The 17,113-nt window shown below is 44.3% G+C and overlaps 1 protein-coding gene across 1 annotated transcript in view; it reads right to left on the bottom strand.

The window, feature by feature from the left end:
- Nucleotides 1–17,113, bottom strand: part of nfia (nuclear factor I/A) — a 259,376-nt gene that overhangs the window by 18,199 nt on the left and 224,064 nt on the right. Inside the window, exons 6-7 of the mRNA XM_050055571.1 lie at nt 15,016–15,143; nt 11,514–11,564 (exon numbers count right to left, since the gene is read on the bottom strand). Coding sequence (XP_049911528.1) covers nt 11,514–11,564; nt 15,016–15,143 — 179 coding nt within the window. The remainder of the gene's footprint in view (nt 1–11,513; nt 11,565–15,015; nt 15,144–17,113) is intronic.

The following is a 17,113-nucleotide window of genomic DNA, read 5'->3' as shown; positions in this document are numbered from 1 at the left end:
ACACACACACACACACACACACACACACACACACACACACACACACACACACACACAGCAGAGCAGATGAAACAATGACAACGGACCATGATGCACCTCTCTCACCCAGCTGTCAATCAAACTGTGTGTGTGTGTGTGTGTGTGTGTGTGTGGAGGTCAGTGAACACATTTATTTATGTTCCTCCTCTACACTCCTCTCACTCGTCTCCTCCTTCCTCCTTTTCTTTTCATTCTTTTCCTTTTTTCACCTCCTCTTCCTTCTCTCCTTTCCTTAATGCTTTTTCCTCCTCTCTTGTCTCCTCCGTCCTCTCTTTTTCTTTGCGGTTTTTCCTCTCCTCTTGCTTCCTCCTTTCCTCCTTCATCCATGGCTTTCCAGTTGTCTCTTCCTTGCTCATCCTTCTCTCCACTCCTCTCTTGTCTGCTCCTTCCTCATTTTCTCTACTCTTTTCCTATTTTCTCCTCCTCATTTCCTAAGTTGTGTCCTCCTCTTATTCTTTGCGCTTTTTCCTCTCCTCTCCTCTTGTTTCCTCCTTCATCCCCTCACTTCCTTTCTCCTCCTCTTCCTCCTCTCCTTTCTTATCTGGTTCCCTCCCCTTTCTTTGCACCTTTTACTCTTTTCTCCTTCTCTTTCTCCTCTTCTTTCCTTTGTACTTTTTCCCCTCCTCATGTTCCCTACTTTCCTCCTTCATCCTCTGCTTCCAGTTGTCTCCTCTTTCCTTTCCTTTCCTTTCCTTTCCTTTCCTTTCCTTTCCTTCTACTTTCCCCCTCTCTGTCTTTCCTCACTCATTTTCTGTCTATTGTTTCCTCTTCCTCTCCTCATCCTTCCTTTCCTTTCCTCTCCTCTTGTCCTCGGTTATATCCTCTCTTGTCTTTTCGTTCTCCCTTGTTTCCTTCCCTTTCTTCCTTCGTCCACTTCTCAACGCCACTCTCGTCTCCTCCTTTTTTCTTTACTCTTTTGCTCCCTTCTCCTCCCTCTGTCTCTCCTTTCCTATCTTGTTTCCTCCTCTCTTCTGTCCACCTTTTTCCTCCTCTCTCCTACCCCTCTTTCTCTCCTTTCCTATCTTGTTTCCTCCTCTCTTGTTTTCTCCTTTCCTTTCTTCATCTTCTGCTTTTTCCAGTTGTCTCCTCCTTGCTCTCCTTTCCTCCTCCTTTCACTCCTCTAAACTCCTCTAACCTTCTTTGCTCCCTCCTTTTTTGTCCATTGTTGCCTCTTTTACTGTCCTTTCTCTTCTTTCCTTTTTCTTCCTGCCCTCTCCTACTTCTCCTCCTCTCCTGCTCCCTTCTTCTTTTCACCCTTTTCTCTCCTCTTGTGTTCCCTCTTTCTCTCCTTCATCCTTTACTCTCAAGTTATTTCCTCCTTCTCCCACTCACCTCCTCTCTGACTTTCCTCCCTCCTTTTTGTCTCGTCTCCTCCTTAATTCCCTTCCTCTCCTTTCTTCATTCTCCCATGTCCTAATTCACTTCCCTCTCTCATTTCCTCGCCTCCTCTCCTTTCCTCCATTTTTCTCTCCTCCTTTCATTTTCTTTTGTCCTTCCTCTCCTCCTCTCACTTCTCGTTCCCTTCTTTTTGTTTTTCCACACCTCTCGTCCCCACTCATCCCCTACTCCATGTTCCTCTCTCGTTTCCTTCTCACTCTCCTGTTTCCTCTATTCCTCCTTCATTACCTGCTCTCCAGTTTTTTCCTTTTTGCTTTTCCTTTCTCCTCCTTCTACTCCTCTGCTCTCCTCACTTACTTCTTCCTGTTCCTCCCCCTCTCACCCCCCCTTTCCGTCTTCCTGTCTTTTTCCTCTCCTCTTGCTTCCTACTCCATGTTTCTCTCTCATTTCCTTTCCTCCTCTCCTTTTCTCCATCTTTTTCTCCTCTTTTCTCCTTTCATTTCTTCCTCCCTCTTCCTCTTCTTTACTCCCTTCTCATCTCCTTCTCCTCTCTTCCTTTTCCTCTCCCCCTCACGTCCTCTTTCGTTCTTCCTGTCTTTTTCCTCTCCGACCGTCTTCACTTACTTCCTACTCCATGTTCCTCTCTGGTTTTCTTTCCTCCTCTCCCTTTATCCTCCTCCCCTCCTTCTCCCCTTCTTTCTTCCTGTTCCTCTCCCTCTCTCCTTCTCTTCCCTTACTTCTTTCTTTTTACTGTCTTCTCCTTATTTCCTACTGTCCTTTCCTTTCCTCACTTTCCAGTCACTCCTCTTGTTTTTCCTCTCCTCTGTTTCTTGCTTCTTCCTCTATCTACCGTTCCTTTTCTTTCTTCTCCTCCTCTCCTCTCCTCTCCTCTCCTCTCCTCTCTAATCTAATTAGGGCTCTAATTGGTCTAATATTCTCTGATTGCTCGTTAGTGGCCGAAGCCTCGTTACAGACTGTGATGTACAGAGAGGAGGAAAAGAGAGGTAGAGACAGATAACGGAGGGAGAGAGGGATTGAGAGTTAAAGCTGCTGCACTAATTCACTTAAAGTCCGCTGTGATTTATCACTCTGACAATACACACTGACTGAGTGTGTGTGAGTGTGTGTGTGTACCCTGCGGCCAATGTATTTACAGTAATCATTGGATTTCTCTGCCCTCTCTCTTTCTCTTGTACACACACACACACACACACCCATAAAGGGACACTGTTTGTGTACTTCAATAGGAATGATCTCACTCAGTATGCAGGCATGCACAACCACCTCTGTGTGTGTGTGTGTTTCATCATGAGCAACTCATTGACACACACACACACACACACACACACACACACACACACACAAACACACACACAGACTTATGCTACATAAATACAAATGTAACCGTAAAAGTAATAAAAAGCAGCACTTCTGCGCAGCATCGCCGACGGTTGCCTGGCAGCCTCATGGCAACAACAAGACCTCAGGAAGTCACAACACCGTCTGCTGTCTATCAACAAATAGTTCCAGCACATCATGTCAGTGAGTGTTCAGATTAAACTAACGAGACACAGCGTGTTAATCTGCGAGCTCTACAGGTGTTGGCAGATGCATTTTTGAAGTTAGCGAAAGCCACGCTAGCAGTTTCCCTCTGTTCCCATTCTTTATGCTAAGCTAGGCTAACCTGCTGTAGTTCAGTACTTAATGCAGATACAGTAATGTGCTGGGTCTGCAAGAACCAAACCTCTCCGATTGCTTCAGTGTGGAAAGAGCTCTGTGACAATATCAAATTAAACAACGTTTCGGCTTCTTTGCATGACGTCATACATCACTGTCGTCTAGATGGAGGGCCGGCAACTGGAGACTACTGACGCTGCACAGAGGTCAGTGATGTGGGCTGCTCACGGCTGTTCCAATCATTCACACTGGGAAAAAACAAAGGCCACTTAAAGTTCCAAAAAATAGCAGAATGTAAAGGGGAGTAGTATGAAAAAAAATCACTGAGAAACAGCAGCAGATGTGGATCAAAAACCTTTGTTCCCAGTCTGGAGGAGCAGAGTCCACTGATGTCAAACGTTAACATGAAAGTGTTGAGTTAAACAGGCCTCAGGTCGGATGCAGTCACAATGTGCTGTGACAACTTCTCTGTGTTTTCAGCCACAACCCGGCATTTCACCGGGTCCATGTCATTGGTCCAACAGCCCATTGGTTCGACATCCCATTAGTCCGACTGTCCGCGGTGCTGAACGGCTCGCTGCGGGCGTATGGTGCGCCGAGACCGGCTCTGGGTCAGCTGGGAAAGGCTTGAGGTGGAGCAGGCTCACAGCTTATGTGTTTGTCACTTTCTTTTTCATTTTAACCCACACCATGATCTTTTCCTGACCCTAACCAAGTGGTTTTTGTGCCTAAACCTAACCAGACCTTAACCACAGGGCATCATGATGATTTCGGAACAACGGGACTTCGGAACAATGAGTTTAATATGGTCGGAACAATGGGATGTCGAACCAATGGGCAGTTCCCCATTTCACCAGACAGACCTTTTGGAACAGTTGACCTAGCAGGTAGAAAACAGTACCTAAAGCTAGTAGCCAAAGTACGTTAAAGTTAGCTAGTAACATTAGCCTGATAGCATTTCACCAGACCTCTGTGAATGATTGACCTAGTAGGCAGAAAACAGTAGCTAAAGTTAGCTAATGTTAGCTAGTAACGTTCGCCTGACAGTGTTTCACCAGACTTCTTGGAACAGTGAGGTAGAAAAAAGTACCTAAAGCTTGCTAGCATTAGCTAGTAATGTTAGCCTGACAGTGTTTTACCAGACCTCTCGGAATGGCTGACCGACTTGTCAAACACAGACAATGAGTCAGTGGCTCTACACGTCAAACTATGACCCTCGAGATACCCTCCAGCGTCAGTTTTGGATGCACAGGGGCAGTGTGTCAGGTTCTGCTCATTACACGCATTGTGCCTGTTCAAAATAAACTTTTGTTTTCACGGGAAATGTACAGTCTCTGCTCACACAGTCTCTTTTCAAAATAAACTTAGAACGTTGGTAAACAACCCCCGTCAATTTTAAGTTTACGTCCTCAGGTTTAGGCGACAAAAGCACACGGTTAGGTTTAAAGAAAGCATCATTTTTTGCCTTAAAATAACTATGTCTGTTACTGACACAAAGTCGTGTGATGTACGTCCGGTCTCCCGGCTGAAAGCCTGCAGCTTGTCTGACCCACCCACCTCAACTCCCACCCTCTGCGGACTTTCTTGCTTTTTATTCTACAGTAGTTTTTTGGAGCGTCATCGCTGCCTGCTGCATCTCATACCACTCCAAAGGGTGGCTTGGTGTGTCAGTATCTGACGCCAAGGGCCACTGACCAAGTGTCTGGATTTGATGAGTTGGGAGTAACACCAGGTTGGTGAAGGCGTCGGACTGAAAAAGAAAAAGAAACTAAAGATTTATCTTTTGTTTCCGGTAGTGGAGCTGAAAATGTGAAGCTCCTTGTCCTGAACGTACGGAGGCAAAATTGATATCGATCGTCTCGTCTGTCAAAGACAGCAAACAAGAGGATTTTCCAAAATGTGTGAGTCTTCCTTTAATAACGCAACAACAGTGTGTGTGTGTGTGTGTGTGTGTGTGTGGTATTGAGGAGCGGCGGCCTGCATGTCGAACACAGAAGAAAGGGCCGGGATTAGTTCCACTTTGCAAATTGCCTCGCTTCACTGCCTCAGACACCCTCCTACCCCTCCTCCTCCTCCTTCGTCTCCTCCGCCTCCACCTCCTCCTCCCCCTCCACCTCCCCCCTGCCAACTTTTCCTTGAAGAAGATATTCGCCATCAAGAGGTGGATTGATAAACGATAAGGAGGAGGAGAGGAATTGAAATGGCAGAGATCCTTCATTTGCACTGCAGGGGGGGAGGAGGAGGATGAAGGGATGATGAATGGAGGATGGAGGGAGAAGGATCGTAAGGGAAAGAAGGAGGAGATGGGGAGGGGAAATTTGACCAAAGACTGGAAGGAGGAGGAGAGAGGTAAGGGAGGAAGGTGAGAAGTTAAAGCAAACCAAGAAGGATGAGTTCAGACAGTCGGTCGGCTGAAGAGGGATAGAGAGAGGGGAGGAAGGAGGTGAGAAGGAACAGGAGGAGGAGGAGGATAAAGGATTGAGGAGATAACTCATCACTGGCAGGAGAGAACAAAAAGGAGAAGAGAGGTGAAAGAAGAAGATGGATGGTGGAGTCGTAAAGGAAAAGAGAGAGTGGATGAGGGAACTTGAGGAGAAAGAGGCGGAGGAAGGATGAAGGGATGGGAAGAGGAAGAGGAAGAGGAAGGGTTGACCAAAAACTGGGAGGAGGAGAGAAGACGAGGAGGATCCTAAGCAGATCTTGCAGAAGAGGAAGATGGAATGAATCCAGATCGAGAAGTCGCAGCGTCACTGATGAGGATTAATGACGGCTGTTTCATTTATTTTTTCCACAGGAACAGGAAGTTGACAGAAGTGTGCCCACTCTACCTTTAAGCCCTGCGGGAGTTCAGCTGCTCCCATCAGCTCACAAATCACTCTCAATCCTCTAATCTGCTCCAACATGAGCAGGATTTTCCTCCCACAGACTGCTGGAAAACATTCAGGAATAAAAAAATCACTTTACCAGAGAAGCTGTGAGACAAACTGACACCAAGCACCCGAGCCTGTCAGAGCTGCATCTGGTTCCTTTGTGACCACAAGAACTTTCACAGGAACCTCAGCAGCTTCTCAGCTGGAGGAAACAGGTAGTTAAACAACTGGAGGCTTTCACTTAGTGTCTGAGACTCGACCCAGGACCCACGCTGGGCCGCGTTCCAATTCTCGAAATCTCTTCAGTCGGAGAGTGTGACCTGCAGTTTACAGTTATATTTTTGTCGACCACAGTGTTCTTTTTTATAATAGATTTTATTTCTAAATTTTAACTTCCGCACAATTTATGTCTTGGATTCTCATTTTCACTTGCTTTTTTTAATAGACCGAATCACAATATTTGTTTACAGCAAGGTGTCTGAACTTCTCTGAACGCAGGCCAGATTAGATAACGTGAAAATACATGAGAGCCAGCTGCTTCTCGCATGATACAGGTTAATAAACTAGAATCACCACCTTGCAGTTGTATGTTGCTGTGAACCAGTCAAGTTGCTCCACAAAACTGAGCAGCGGGTGGCTTCTTGTACAGTAGCCTCGGCTACCAGCGTATGAATGCGTGTGTGAATGGGTGAACGTGACTCGCAGTGTAAAAGCGCTTTGAGTGGTCTGAAGACTAGAAAGGAGCGATACAAGTGCAGGTCCATTTACCATGTATACAATCAGCACAGGTTCAAGATTAGAGTCACCAATTCAGTATCTGACCAAACGTCTCCCCTTCTGTTCCTGAGATATGATGTTAAAACATGATGATGTCACAGTCAAGCTGACCTTTGACCTTTTAACCTTCATTATTTGATCCTGTTAGACATTTGTGTCAAGTTTGGTCAGAATTAGTGAATGAATTCTTCAGTTATGGACAAAGACATGTTTGGTGAGGTCACACTGACCTTTGACCATTAAAGTCTAATCAGTTCATCACTGAATCCAAATGGACGTTTGTGCCAAATTTTTAAAAAATCCCTCAAGGCGTTCTTAAGATATTGCATTCATGAGAATGAGACGGACTAACGACCCCAAAAAATAATGCGCCCGGCCACAGCTATCACCGGCGCAGAGGCATAAAAACAAAGCGTTTAAATACTGATTTTGACATCAATTACCATGGCAACGATCAAGGCATTCAGGGCAGCCCCAGTAACGTTAGTGTAGAAATCACAAACTCAGATCAGTGTATGGATTTTTATAATGTGTTTCTGTTTTGTTTTGTTTGTCTTTGACTGAATCTCAACTTTCATGCAAGCTTAATATTTTCTGTATGACCTTCATCACTTCATGTTTCGTATGTTGATGTTTCGTCTTTGAATAAAAGAAGAAAACTCACTTTGAGATGCATTCAAGGACACTCAGACTTCCAAGAACTGATGAATGAATTTGGTCTGATTACTGGATGTCAAAATCATCTAATATCTCATCTCTTTACTTACTCTCTCACACACACATGCACGCACGCACGCACGCACGCACACACACACACACACACTTTGGCAGACAGGAAGTGTGTTTCTGTGTTGTTGGACCTTTCAAAGGATTTTAAAAAGGCAGTAAGAAGAAGAGGAAAAAGGCAGGTTCAGAGTGGGCAGGGCTTGAGGGTCGAAGGTCAGGTGAGGATGTACTCATAATAAACACACACACACACACACACAACCCTGCCTGAAGCCTACAGGTGTGTCTCTACAGGTGGAAAAACTCCTCTGCTCTGCAGTGCCTCCTCCTGACAAAACCCACACCTACTGAGGGAGGGGGAGAGGGGTGAGGAGGTGAGTGAGTGAGGGGGGAGGAGTCAGGGAGGTGAGGGGGGAGGGGTTGTCGGGGTTGACTGGTTGAGGACCTCACCTCGAGGCCCGGTAATGACGGGCCGGTGATGGTGTGTGAAAGCCGTTCGGGGGGAAGAGGAGGAAGAAGAAGAGGAGGAGGTGGAGGCGGAGGAGGTGCCGCTCAGCGAAGGCACGGTGCCGCAGAAACCAGACTTCTCTGACTTCTTTAGAACGCCGGCGGGCGACGGCATCCCTGCCAAGAACCATGATGATGAGGATGAGGAGCGGGTCAGAGGCAGCGTGTCTTTTTCTTATTTTTACATATTTATGCACCTCCAGTGGTGGAGAGGAGGAGGAGGGGGGNGGGAGGGAGGAGGCTGACAGAAGCAGGGGGGCTGCAGGGTGTCACAGGAGGAACATGTGTGCTAACTTCAGTTTGTGACTCTCAACGTGATCGTGACTTCATTATCGCTGAACACGACACTAACTGACTGAAGTTTATTTAGAAAAACTAGTTTAACAATAATATAAAAAATAAGAATAATAAAGAAACAATAAAAAAATGCAAAAAAGGGCCAACACACAATGACAAAAAACTAAACAAAACTGAAGAAAAAATTAATTGACTAAAAATTAAACAAACAAGCAGTTATTGTTTATATAATTTAACTTAATTTGATTTTCATGCTACTATAAAATATTTTGAAAAAATGTTTATGATACAAATAAAATATAAAATAATAATGCATAAAATAATAAATTTAACAATATTAAAAACAATTAAGACAGAAAGCAATTCTATAAAAAATTATATAATTATTTATATATGAGAATAAAGAAATAACAATAAATAAAAAAGAGAAATGATAATTAATAAAAAAATATAATAGTAAAGTAAGTAATGTAGAAAAATAGTTAAAAGAAATCATAAAATAATGATTTTAGTTTTGTTTTTATAGCACAAATTAAATATTAAAATACTAAATAATAATATATTAAAAACGAATAAAAATAAAAATGAACCANAAAAAGAGAAATGATAATTAATAAAAAAATATAATAGTAAAGTAAGTAATGTAGAAAAATAGTGAAAAAATATAATAGTAAAGTAAGTAATGTAGAAAAATAGTGATTTTAGTTTTGTTTTTATAGCACAAATTAAATATTAAAATACTAAATAATAATATATTAAAAACGAATAAAAATAAAAATGAACCAAGAAAGAAAACAAATCAAAACTATCTTTACCTGAAAATTGGAAAATGTCTATATTGTTATTAAAAAATTAACATAAATTAGAAATAATCATAAAAAACAATCTTTTTGTGATAGAATACAGAAATAAATTATTAATGACTAAATTATTAATATAAACTAGAAAACAAATCTAAGAGAATATATACTATAGAATACATACATTTCTTTCTTTCTAAAACTGCCAATATACTATTTAAGTATATAAAATAAATTAAGAGTATAAAAGTATAAAATAAGAAATAAGAAATATGCCAAAAATATTATTTTGTAATGTACTAATAAGTCAGTGTCATTAATTTTATCTTTTACCATACAACTTAGGAATTAAATAGCTATAATAATAATAATAATAACAATAATACATGATAGTGTCTGTCAGTTATTTGACAGATTTAAGTCTTTTTAAATGATCAAAGTCTCATCACAGCCTGAGAGCTCTTTGGAAACTTTTGGCTATGTTATTATAAATCATAACATCCCAGTGACACGTGTCTCCAGGAGAGAATCAGACTCTGTTTCTGTTTCTGCTGCTGAATTCATTAAACATCATTTACTTCCTGTCGCCTGCACTGCGTCGTGACGGAGGCAGAAACCTGCGTGAATACATGTCATGTGTGAGTGCAGAGGTCAACACAGACGCTGAGCGACCTGAACGCATCAGCGTTTGAGATGCACCTGGAGGGGGCGGGGCTTATAGTGATGGACGGAGGTGCAGCAGGAGGAGGGGGAGAGTGAGGGGAGGCTGTGTGCGTGTGTGTGTGTGTGTGTATGTGCGCGTGAGTGTGTGTGTGTGAGTGATGAACAGTTGAAGAGGTTTTGTCAGGTGGAATCGAGGCAGAGTCTGCTCAGCACTTTCTCCTTCCTCACCCTGTTTACACCTCTATCTATCTATCTATCTATCTATCTGTCTGTCTGTCTGTCTGTCTGTCTGTCTCTTTCTTTTTCCTCCTTTAATTTAAGATATCACTGTAACACACATTCACACACTCATATTTGCAGGTGTAAATGGAAGGAATTACAGTCTTACAGAAGTGTGTGTGGTGGTGACAAATACACAACTAGTTAATAAATAGACACACACACGTACCTTAATAATCACACACACACACACACACACACACACACACACACACACACAGTATCATGCACAGTGCTGACGTCCATCCAGGAGCTTTTTTTCCTTCACTGACATCGACTATTAAGATCAACAGCCATGATGATGTCATCAGCATGCTGTCAGGTGGGCGGGATCAGGGTGAAGTGGATCAGGGTGGGGGAGGGGGGGGGGGTGATGGGTGCTGCACCCAAGGGTGCTTCAAGACTGAGAAAAGGATGAAAGGAAAGAAGGAGAGGAGAGAAGGAAAGCAGAGAAGGAGACAAGACAGGAGAGGAGAGACAGAGACCAGAGAGGAGATGAAGGAAGAGAGCAGAGATGGAGGCTAGAAAGAAGAGGAGAAAAGGAAAGGAAAGGAAAAGGAGTAGACAACAAAGGAGACAAGAGTAGGAAAGGAGTGAAGGAGACCATAGAGGAGAGGAGACAAGAAAAGAGACAAGAGAGGAAAAGAGGAGGGAAGAAATGATGACAGAAATATAGAGGAGGAGAAAGGGAGGAGAAGGGAGACAAAAGAAGAAAGGAAAGAAGGAGACAAGAGAGGAGAGGAGGGAGAAAGGGATGAAAGAAAAACAGCAGAAGGAAAAACAGAGGAGAGGAGAGAAGGAAAGGAGAAAGGAGATTAGAGAGGAGTGACAGAAAAAGAGAAGTAGACTAGAGAGGACAGAAGAGATGGAAAGGAGAGAAGAAAAGGAGAGCAGTAAACAAGAGAGGAGAGGAAAGAAGGACAGGAGAGGAGTAGACAAGGGAGGAGGAGAGGTGATACGAGAGGAGAGAGGGAGGGAGTAAAGCATGAAAGGAAAATAGCAGAGGAGAGATGAAAGGAAAAAGATGGAAAGAAAAAAGGGACTAGAGAGGGGTGAAGAGATGGAAAGGAGAGAGAGGAGAGGAGAGGAGGAACTGCGACTAAAAACGGATAGGATAGAAGGAGACAAGAGAGGAGAGCTAAAGGGAGGGGACGAGGAGATGAGAGAGGAGAGAAGGGACAGAAGGAGGAGAGGAAATACAGTGAAAGATGGACGCAGTAAAGTTGGAAGAAAAAACTGGAGAAGAGACAAAAAGAGAGGAGGGGAAAAGGGAGAAGGATGCTTGGAACGAGGAGGTGAAGAGATGCAGAAAAAGGAGAGAGGCTAGAAAGTATGAGTGGAGGATGAGGAGGAGAATGAGGAAGAGGAGGAGTGGAGTCCACCAGACTAAACCACGACACAACACCAAACGACAAACCAAAAACCACCACGGTATCTACCCATCAGGAGGAGGCGGAGAAGAGGAGGTGGAGGAGGAGGTGGAGGTGACGGTTTCACAGACACGTACAGAGAAAATAAAAGGCGTGTTGACAGTCTTTACCTTGTCGGGAGATGAATGAGCTAGCTAGAGAGCCACGCAGCTTATATCCAGCTTTCCAACGCAAGACGGAGGAAAGAAAGAAAAGAAAGCAACAGAGGAAAGAAAAAGAAAAGCAGCATGAATATACTGAGAGAGGGAGGAGGGGAGAGGTGGAGGCAACACCTCAACAATTTAGTACTTATAGAAGAGTGTGTCCCAGGTCTCACACACACACACACACACACACACACACACACACACACACACACACACACACACACCTGTTGACACCTGAATCCCAGCGTGTAGCTAGCTTTAGCCTGTTAGCTGCTAGCCCCAGGGGAGGTGTGTGTTTCCTGTGAGCGTACAGTTGGACCCCATCTCAGACCACATCTCAGCAGAATGACATCCGTTCAGCTCGGACACGTACTTGACCCGACTCCGCTGCTTCCTGTTATCTCAAGCTGCCCTTCAAAGTAAAAGCTACAGACGAGCGCTACCTGCTGCTTCAGTCGACTCTGCGTCATCCACTTTGTGCTTCCGCCTTTAAGACCAGGGTCATGTGACTGATGGGGGAGGCTTAGCTGTAGAGTAGCTCCCCTACTGGTGGACCACCATCGGACCTTTTTCGAAAAAAGATATGTGCGGGACTTAGTGTCGAGGGAGTAATATTTCTTTGATCCTGTGTGAATTGTGCCTTGTGATGTTCGTCGATTTGAAAGATAATTTTTTAAAGTTGAGCTGAGTTGTTGTAAAGCTGCTGAAGAATGTGAAAATACGCCAAAGGCTCACAGCTGCGGTTTAAAGATTGCGTTTATGTAGTTCCGGAGACAGACCCCCAGTCAGCGATCGTAGTGGCCCAAATCCAGCTGGATCAAGCTCCAGCTCTGGGGGACCGGACAGCACCAACTCCCTGCCAGATCAGAAAACTTTCTGTTGCTGCCTTTACACAGATTAGACCCTGCACTGCCATTGGCCACCAGTCTGCTGTGACATTCGGCACTGAGGGGTCTACACTGGCCAAATTCGAGCCACTACAGCAGCCAACCGAAGAGGCGACATTGTGGTGGCTCGCAGCTAAATCAAGTCTCATTAGTGTTCTGGTAAACAGAGAGAGCGAGGCGAGGAGGAGCTGCTGAGGAATGAGCTGCACGCAAGATTTTACAAATCAATGTACGGGCTTTATGGGGTTAAACACTGGGTTGCTTTATGAAGCGTGTGCATAAGACAGTGGTTGTCTAGTGGGAGGGGCTTAAGACAGAGGAGGGAGAGCTGCAGGAGGACGGTGTGTTTTCAAGTTCTGCCTCTTATTAATTTTGTTTTTGGCCTTTTCTATATTTCTGCCTGTCTGAGCTTTGAGTAGGAATTAAGCTTGGATAATGAAGATGAGGCGTCAGAATCAGAAATGGAGGAAGTCCAGAGAGAGGAGCTGGACGCCTGAGAGGGAGAAGTCTTTTATTTTGGAGGGGGGTCATAGCGATTGCTCTTTTGATATTGTTCAATGAAAGTTTGTGAAAATGTTAAAGGAGATGACGCATTTAATTAAGATTTAACTCTAGGGGTGCTTTCACACCTGCCCTGTTTGGTTCGGCTCAATCGAACTTGGGAACTGGGTTTGTTTGCCCCCTCGGTGCGGTTCATTTGTGCAGGTGTGAACACACCAAAACACTGGACCGAGACCTTCTTGAGGAGGTGGTCTCGGTCCAGGTACAAACAAACTCTGGTGCGGTTTGTTTGTGTTTCTTTGTTTGTGTAACCCTCGTTTTCAAACTGTATGGTTTGACTAAAATGAACAATGACAGCAATATAGTCCACGATGAGCAGCGCTAAAATCAACCTGCGTAGTTGTCCCTCCATTGTGACATTAGAAAGTGTCACATTTATCTTGCAAGTGTACTCTTCTTCAACGTTTGCTTTACTTCCTGGATTTTTCCCACATGGAAATTCTGACCAATCAAGAGCAGCTTTCTCACACAAGGCATTTGATCTGGTCCTCTTGTAAATGCTGCCGTGAGAACACGAACCAACTCTAGGCAATTATACAACTTTGGAACAACATGAGTCCCTGATTCAGACCAAAGGAGACCACTCTAAGGCTGACAGCATGCTAAGAAGCTGGTGATTTTTTCATTTCTATTGTAAGGGTTTACAGATGTGTCAGCTAGTGATGGTTTGTTTGTTTGTTTCTGTCTGACATGATGAATACAGCCTAAGCAGAAAACCCTGTTATTTCAACCGGGTCTCACACTGATGTCGCCAAAAACCGGTGCTTGGTCAGTAACTTCTGGCGTCAGACACAGACAAAAAAGTTGTCCTTTCATGTCGGCATGATTCATGGCCGGTTGCTGTTATTGTTTAATGGCACCTGATAGCATCAGGGGAAACAAAGTGGGACAACAATGAAAGTTAAGGCAGCAGAAGTCTGAGCAGGGAGGGTGGGAGTGGTTATGGATGGGTTCAACAACCACCGACAACCACGCAGGAGGCCGGTGTTCGCTCCTCTTAAGATTGCAAAGCCAAACCCCGTTGGTGTGGTGCATTTATTTTGAAAGAGACTGTATGCAAACTGAACATTTCCTGTGAAAACAGAAGTGTATCTTGAATGACCACATATGTGCAAAGGTCGCAGTGAGAATGTGTTGGTTATTTACATTTTATTCCTGTTATTAATTGGTAATTCCCATGGAAATTTTTGAATACAATAGAAATTTGCAGCCGTAGTCCTGCAGCATATATCCTGCCCCTTCTCCACTCACTCTCTGCCAGATCGTCCAGTTTGCACCTGCTTAGCTTTCCACCTTTTGTCTTTGCCTACCTGACCCTCTGCCGGACCCCCACCTGGATACGTTCTTCTGTTTTGACTGCCCACCGGGTTTTGACCCTCGCCTGCCTTTTGACTTCCAGTGAAGTGAACTATTATCTCAACCTGCCTGCCTGGGAGTCAGGCTTTTGGGTTTCAAGCTTTGTGTTATTTCACTGACAGACACTGAGTCTCCTCGCTCCGCCAACCTGATCAGCATCCTGAGGTCCGATCACGGTCCAGTCCAGATAACGACACTAATAAATATGTCAACATAAAGGATGACGTGTCCAGATACAGATACAGTTTGCGGGTCATGACTGTGTGGAGAGGATGGGGTCTTTATAAGTGAAGTCAGGTGCTGAGACACAATCACCAACATTCATTCTCATGTACCTCTGAGTCCTACACATGAAGACTAACACACACACACACACACACGCTCTCATCCTCTCTCTCTCTCTCTCTCTCACACACACACACACACACACACACACACACACACACACACTCTCCCCTCCCTGCTGTAAGCATCACCTTCACACTGTTACATGAAAAAAGCTCCATTTCCAAAAGCTGCTTTGGAAACAGCAGGTTAAAGTTGAGGATGTGTATGAAGTGTGTGTGTATGGTGGAGGAGGTGGAGGAGGAGGAGGAGGGGGAGGAGGCAAGGCGGGGTTATTAGAGGATGCGGTTGTCATGGCGATGGGGGGGATTGCCTACCTGGCTCCACGTCGTGCCAGCTGCTGGCCTGGCTGCCACTGCCCGGAGACCGACCCTGACTGGGGTAGTAGGACTCCTCGCCTGGACTGTCCACGTCCTCTTCCATACACTTTATCCTCTTGGCAGAGCTGGACACACACACACACACACACACACACACACACACACACACACACACACACACACACACATAACATGCGTCATACTGTTAGTATTATAGTCTTTTAATCAGAATAATACCAGAAACTGAAAAAAAAAAAAACTTAATCAGGAACTAAAAGTCACTTGTTTGAACTTTTAAAAGACTGACTGACTGATTAGGATTAAGTAACATTCATGTTTGAACCAATACCAGTACCTGGAATTCGGTACTGATACCCAGTGGTACTTTTTTGTGTACTTAATTCTCATTGTAATAATATATAGAATTACCACCTTGCGATTGTATCCCTCTGCAACCTCTGAACCCATTTCCCTCAGTGGAAACAAAGCTTTGATTTACTTTAATTTCACAGATAAGAAATGTGAGCAGAGGAAAACTCTGCTAGCTGCTAGGCTAATTCATACAATGTAAAATGCCATAAGCAAGTCAGAGTTTGAAGAGGTGACAGATCAACTCCTACTGTCAGGAGAGTGTTGAGAGACGAGTCTGGGCTTTTCTGAGCTGCGTTCATAACTCGTAGATGTTTACAACAATTCACTGAAACAACAAAGCACCATGACTTATTGCACGATCCAAATTTCCTCAGAACTTGCCATTTTCAGTGTGCAGGTGTTGAGCTTTGAGGCTGTTGTTTCCCGTAGCGAAATGGACTTTGGAAACAGTATCACTCAGATAGCAGAAGAAACGGAGAATGACGGTAGAAACCAGCCGCCCAACGGCAGGATCCTCAGTCTACATCTGGTGAGTCAGACTAACGCAGATATTGTTGAATAAAAAGACTCAAAGCGTAAATAAATGTTTCAGGTCGCAGTGGTGCCCGTGAGATGCAGCTGAGACACAAGTCTACATGGAGTCTGTGCAGACAGTTGCATGAAATGAAAACGTATCTGAGTGAAAACGTGTCTGCTGACGTGTGTCACAGCCTGAATGCAGCATGCAGGAATTGAAATCTGGCACCAATAGATATAACGTGAATCAGCGCTCAGGAGTACCAATGTAAGTCGGTCCGTGTGCTTAAAGTACCTAACTTGGTACCAACACTGCAGCACATCAACACTAAATAAGTTCATTGGTGCACAAACAAGATGAATAAACAGGAGTTATGATGAGACAAACAGAGACGCAGTGTCTCACTCTTATCTCTCTCTAGTTTAGATATAATTTCAATGAAACACAGATTATCTATGTGTGTGTGTGAGCCTCCAGTTGTCCTGACCCACGCTGGTGTTTGAAGGTGGTAAAACACAGCATGCAGCAGCTGAGGGTGTGTGTGACTTCGTGCTCTGCATGGTTACTGTATGACTGACGGTAAACTGCATCTTAATAAGGTTTGAAAAAACAAAACAGTGAACACGTCCTTTAATGAGACCTGCTGCACGCTTCAGTTCCCTTCACTCTGCTGTCGCTGTGTCGGAGCGGAGCGCAGTCACGTCAGAGACATGACCACTCATTAACACACACACACACACACACACACACACACACACACACACACACACACACACACAACCTCTTATTCACCAGATGAGTTTGTTTAACGGGAGGTTAACACATTTAAGTGTGTGTATGTGTATGTGTGTGTGTGTCTGTGTGTGTCTGTGTGTGTGACGTGCACATACAGTGAAATGTGTGAATGAAGAGTCTTTGACATTAGTATAAACTTAAATATTACCATATGGAGCTGTTCTACTGCCTCGCAGCGCTCTGTGTGTGTGTGTGTGCATGCGTTTCTGTGTGTGAGTGTGTGTGTGTGTGTGTGTGTGTGTGTGTGTGTGGGAGGTCTCTGGAGGGGTGTGTGGAGTCAGAGAGGAAAGAGAAAAAGAGGGAGTGTAAAAAGACAAGAGGACACACACACAGAAACACTCTAATCTGAGTCAGTGGATCACGATTGTGAGAGTGTGTGTGTGTGTGTGTGTGTGTGTGTGTGTGTGTGTG

Source organism: Epinephelus moara, chromosome 10, assembly GCF_006386435.1.
Source record: "Epinephelus moara isolate mb chromosome 10, YSFRI_EMoa_1.0, whole genome shotgun sequence".
NCBI lineage: Eukaryota > Metazoa > Chordata > Actinopteri > Perciformes > Serranidae > Epinephelus > Epinephelus moara.
Note: the sequence above shows the minus strand (reverse complement) of the source record. Positions and strands in the feature narration are given on the sequence as shown.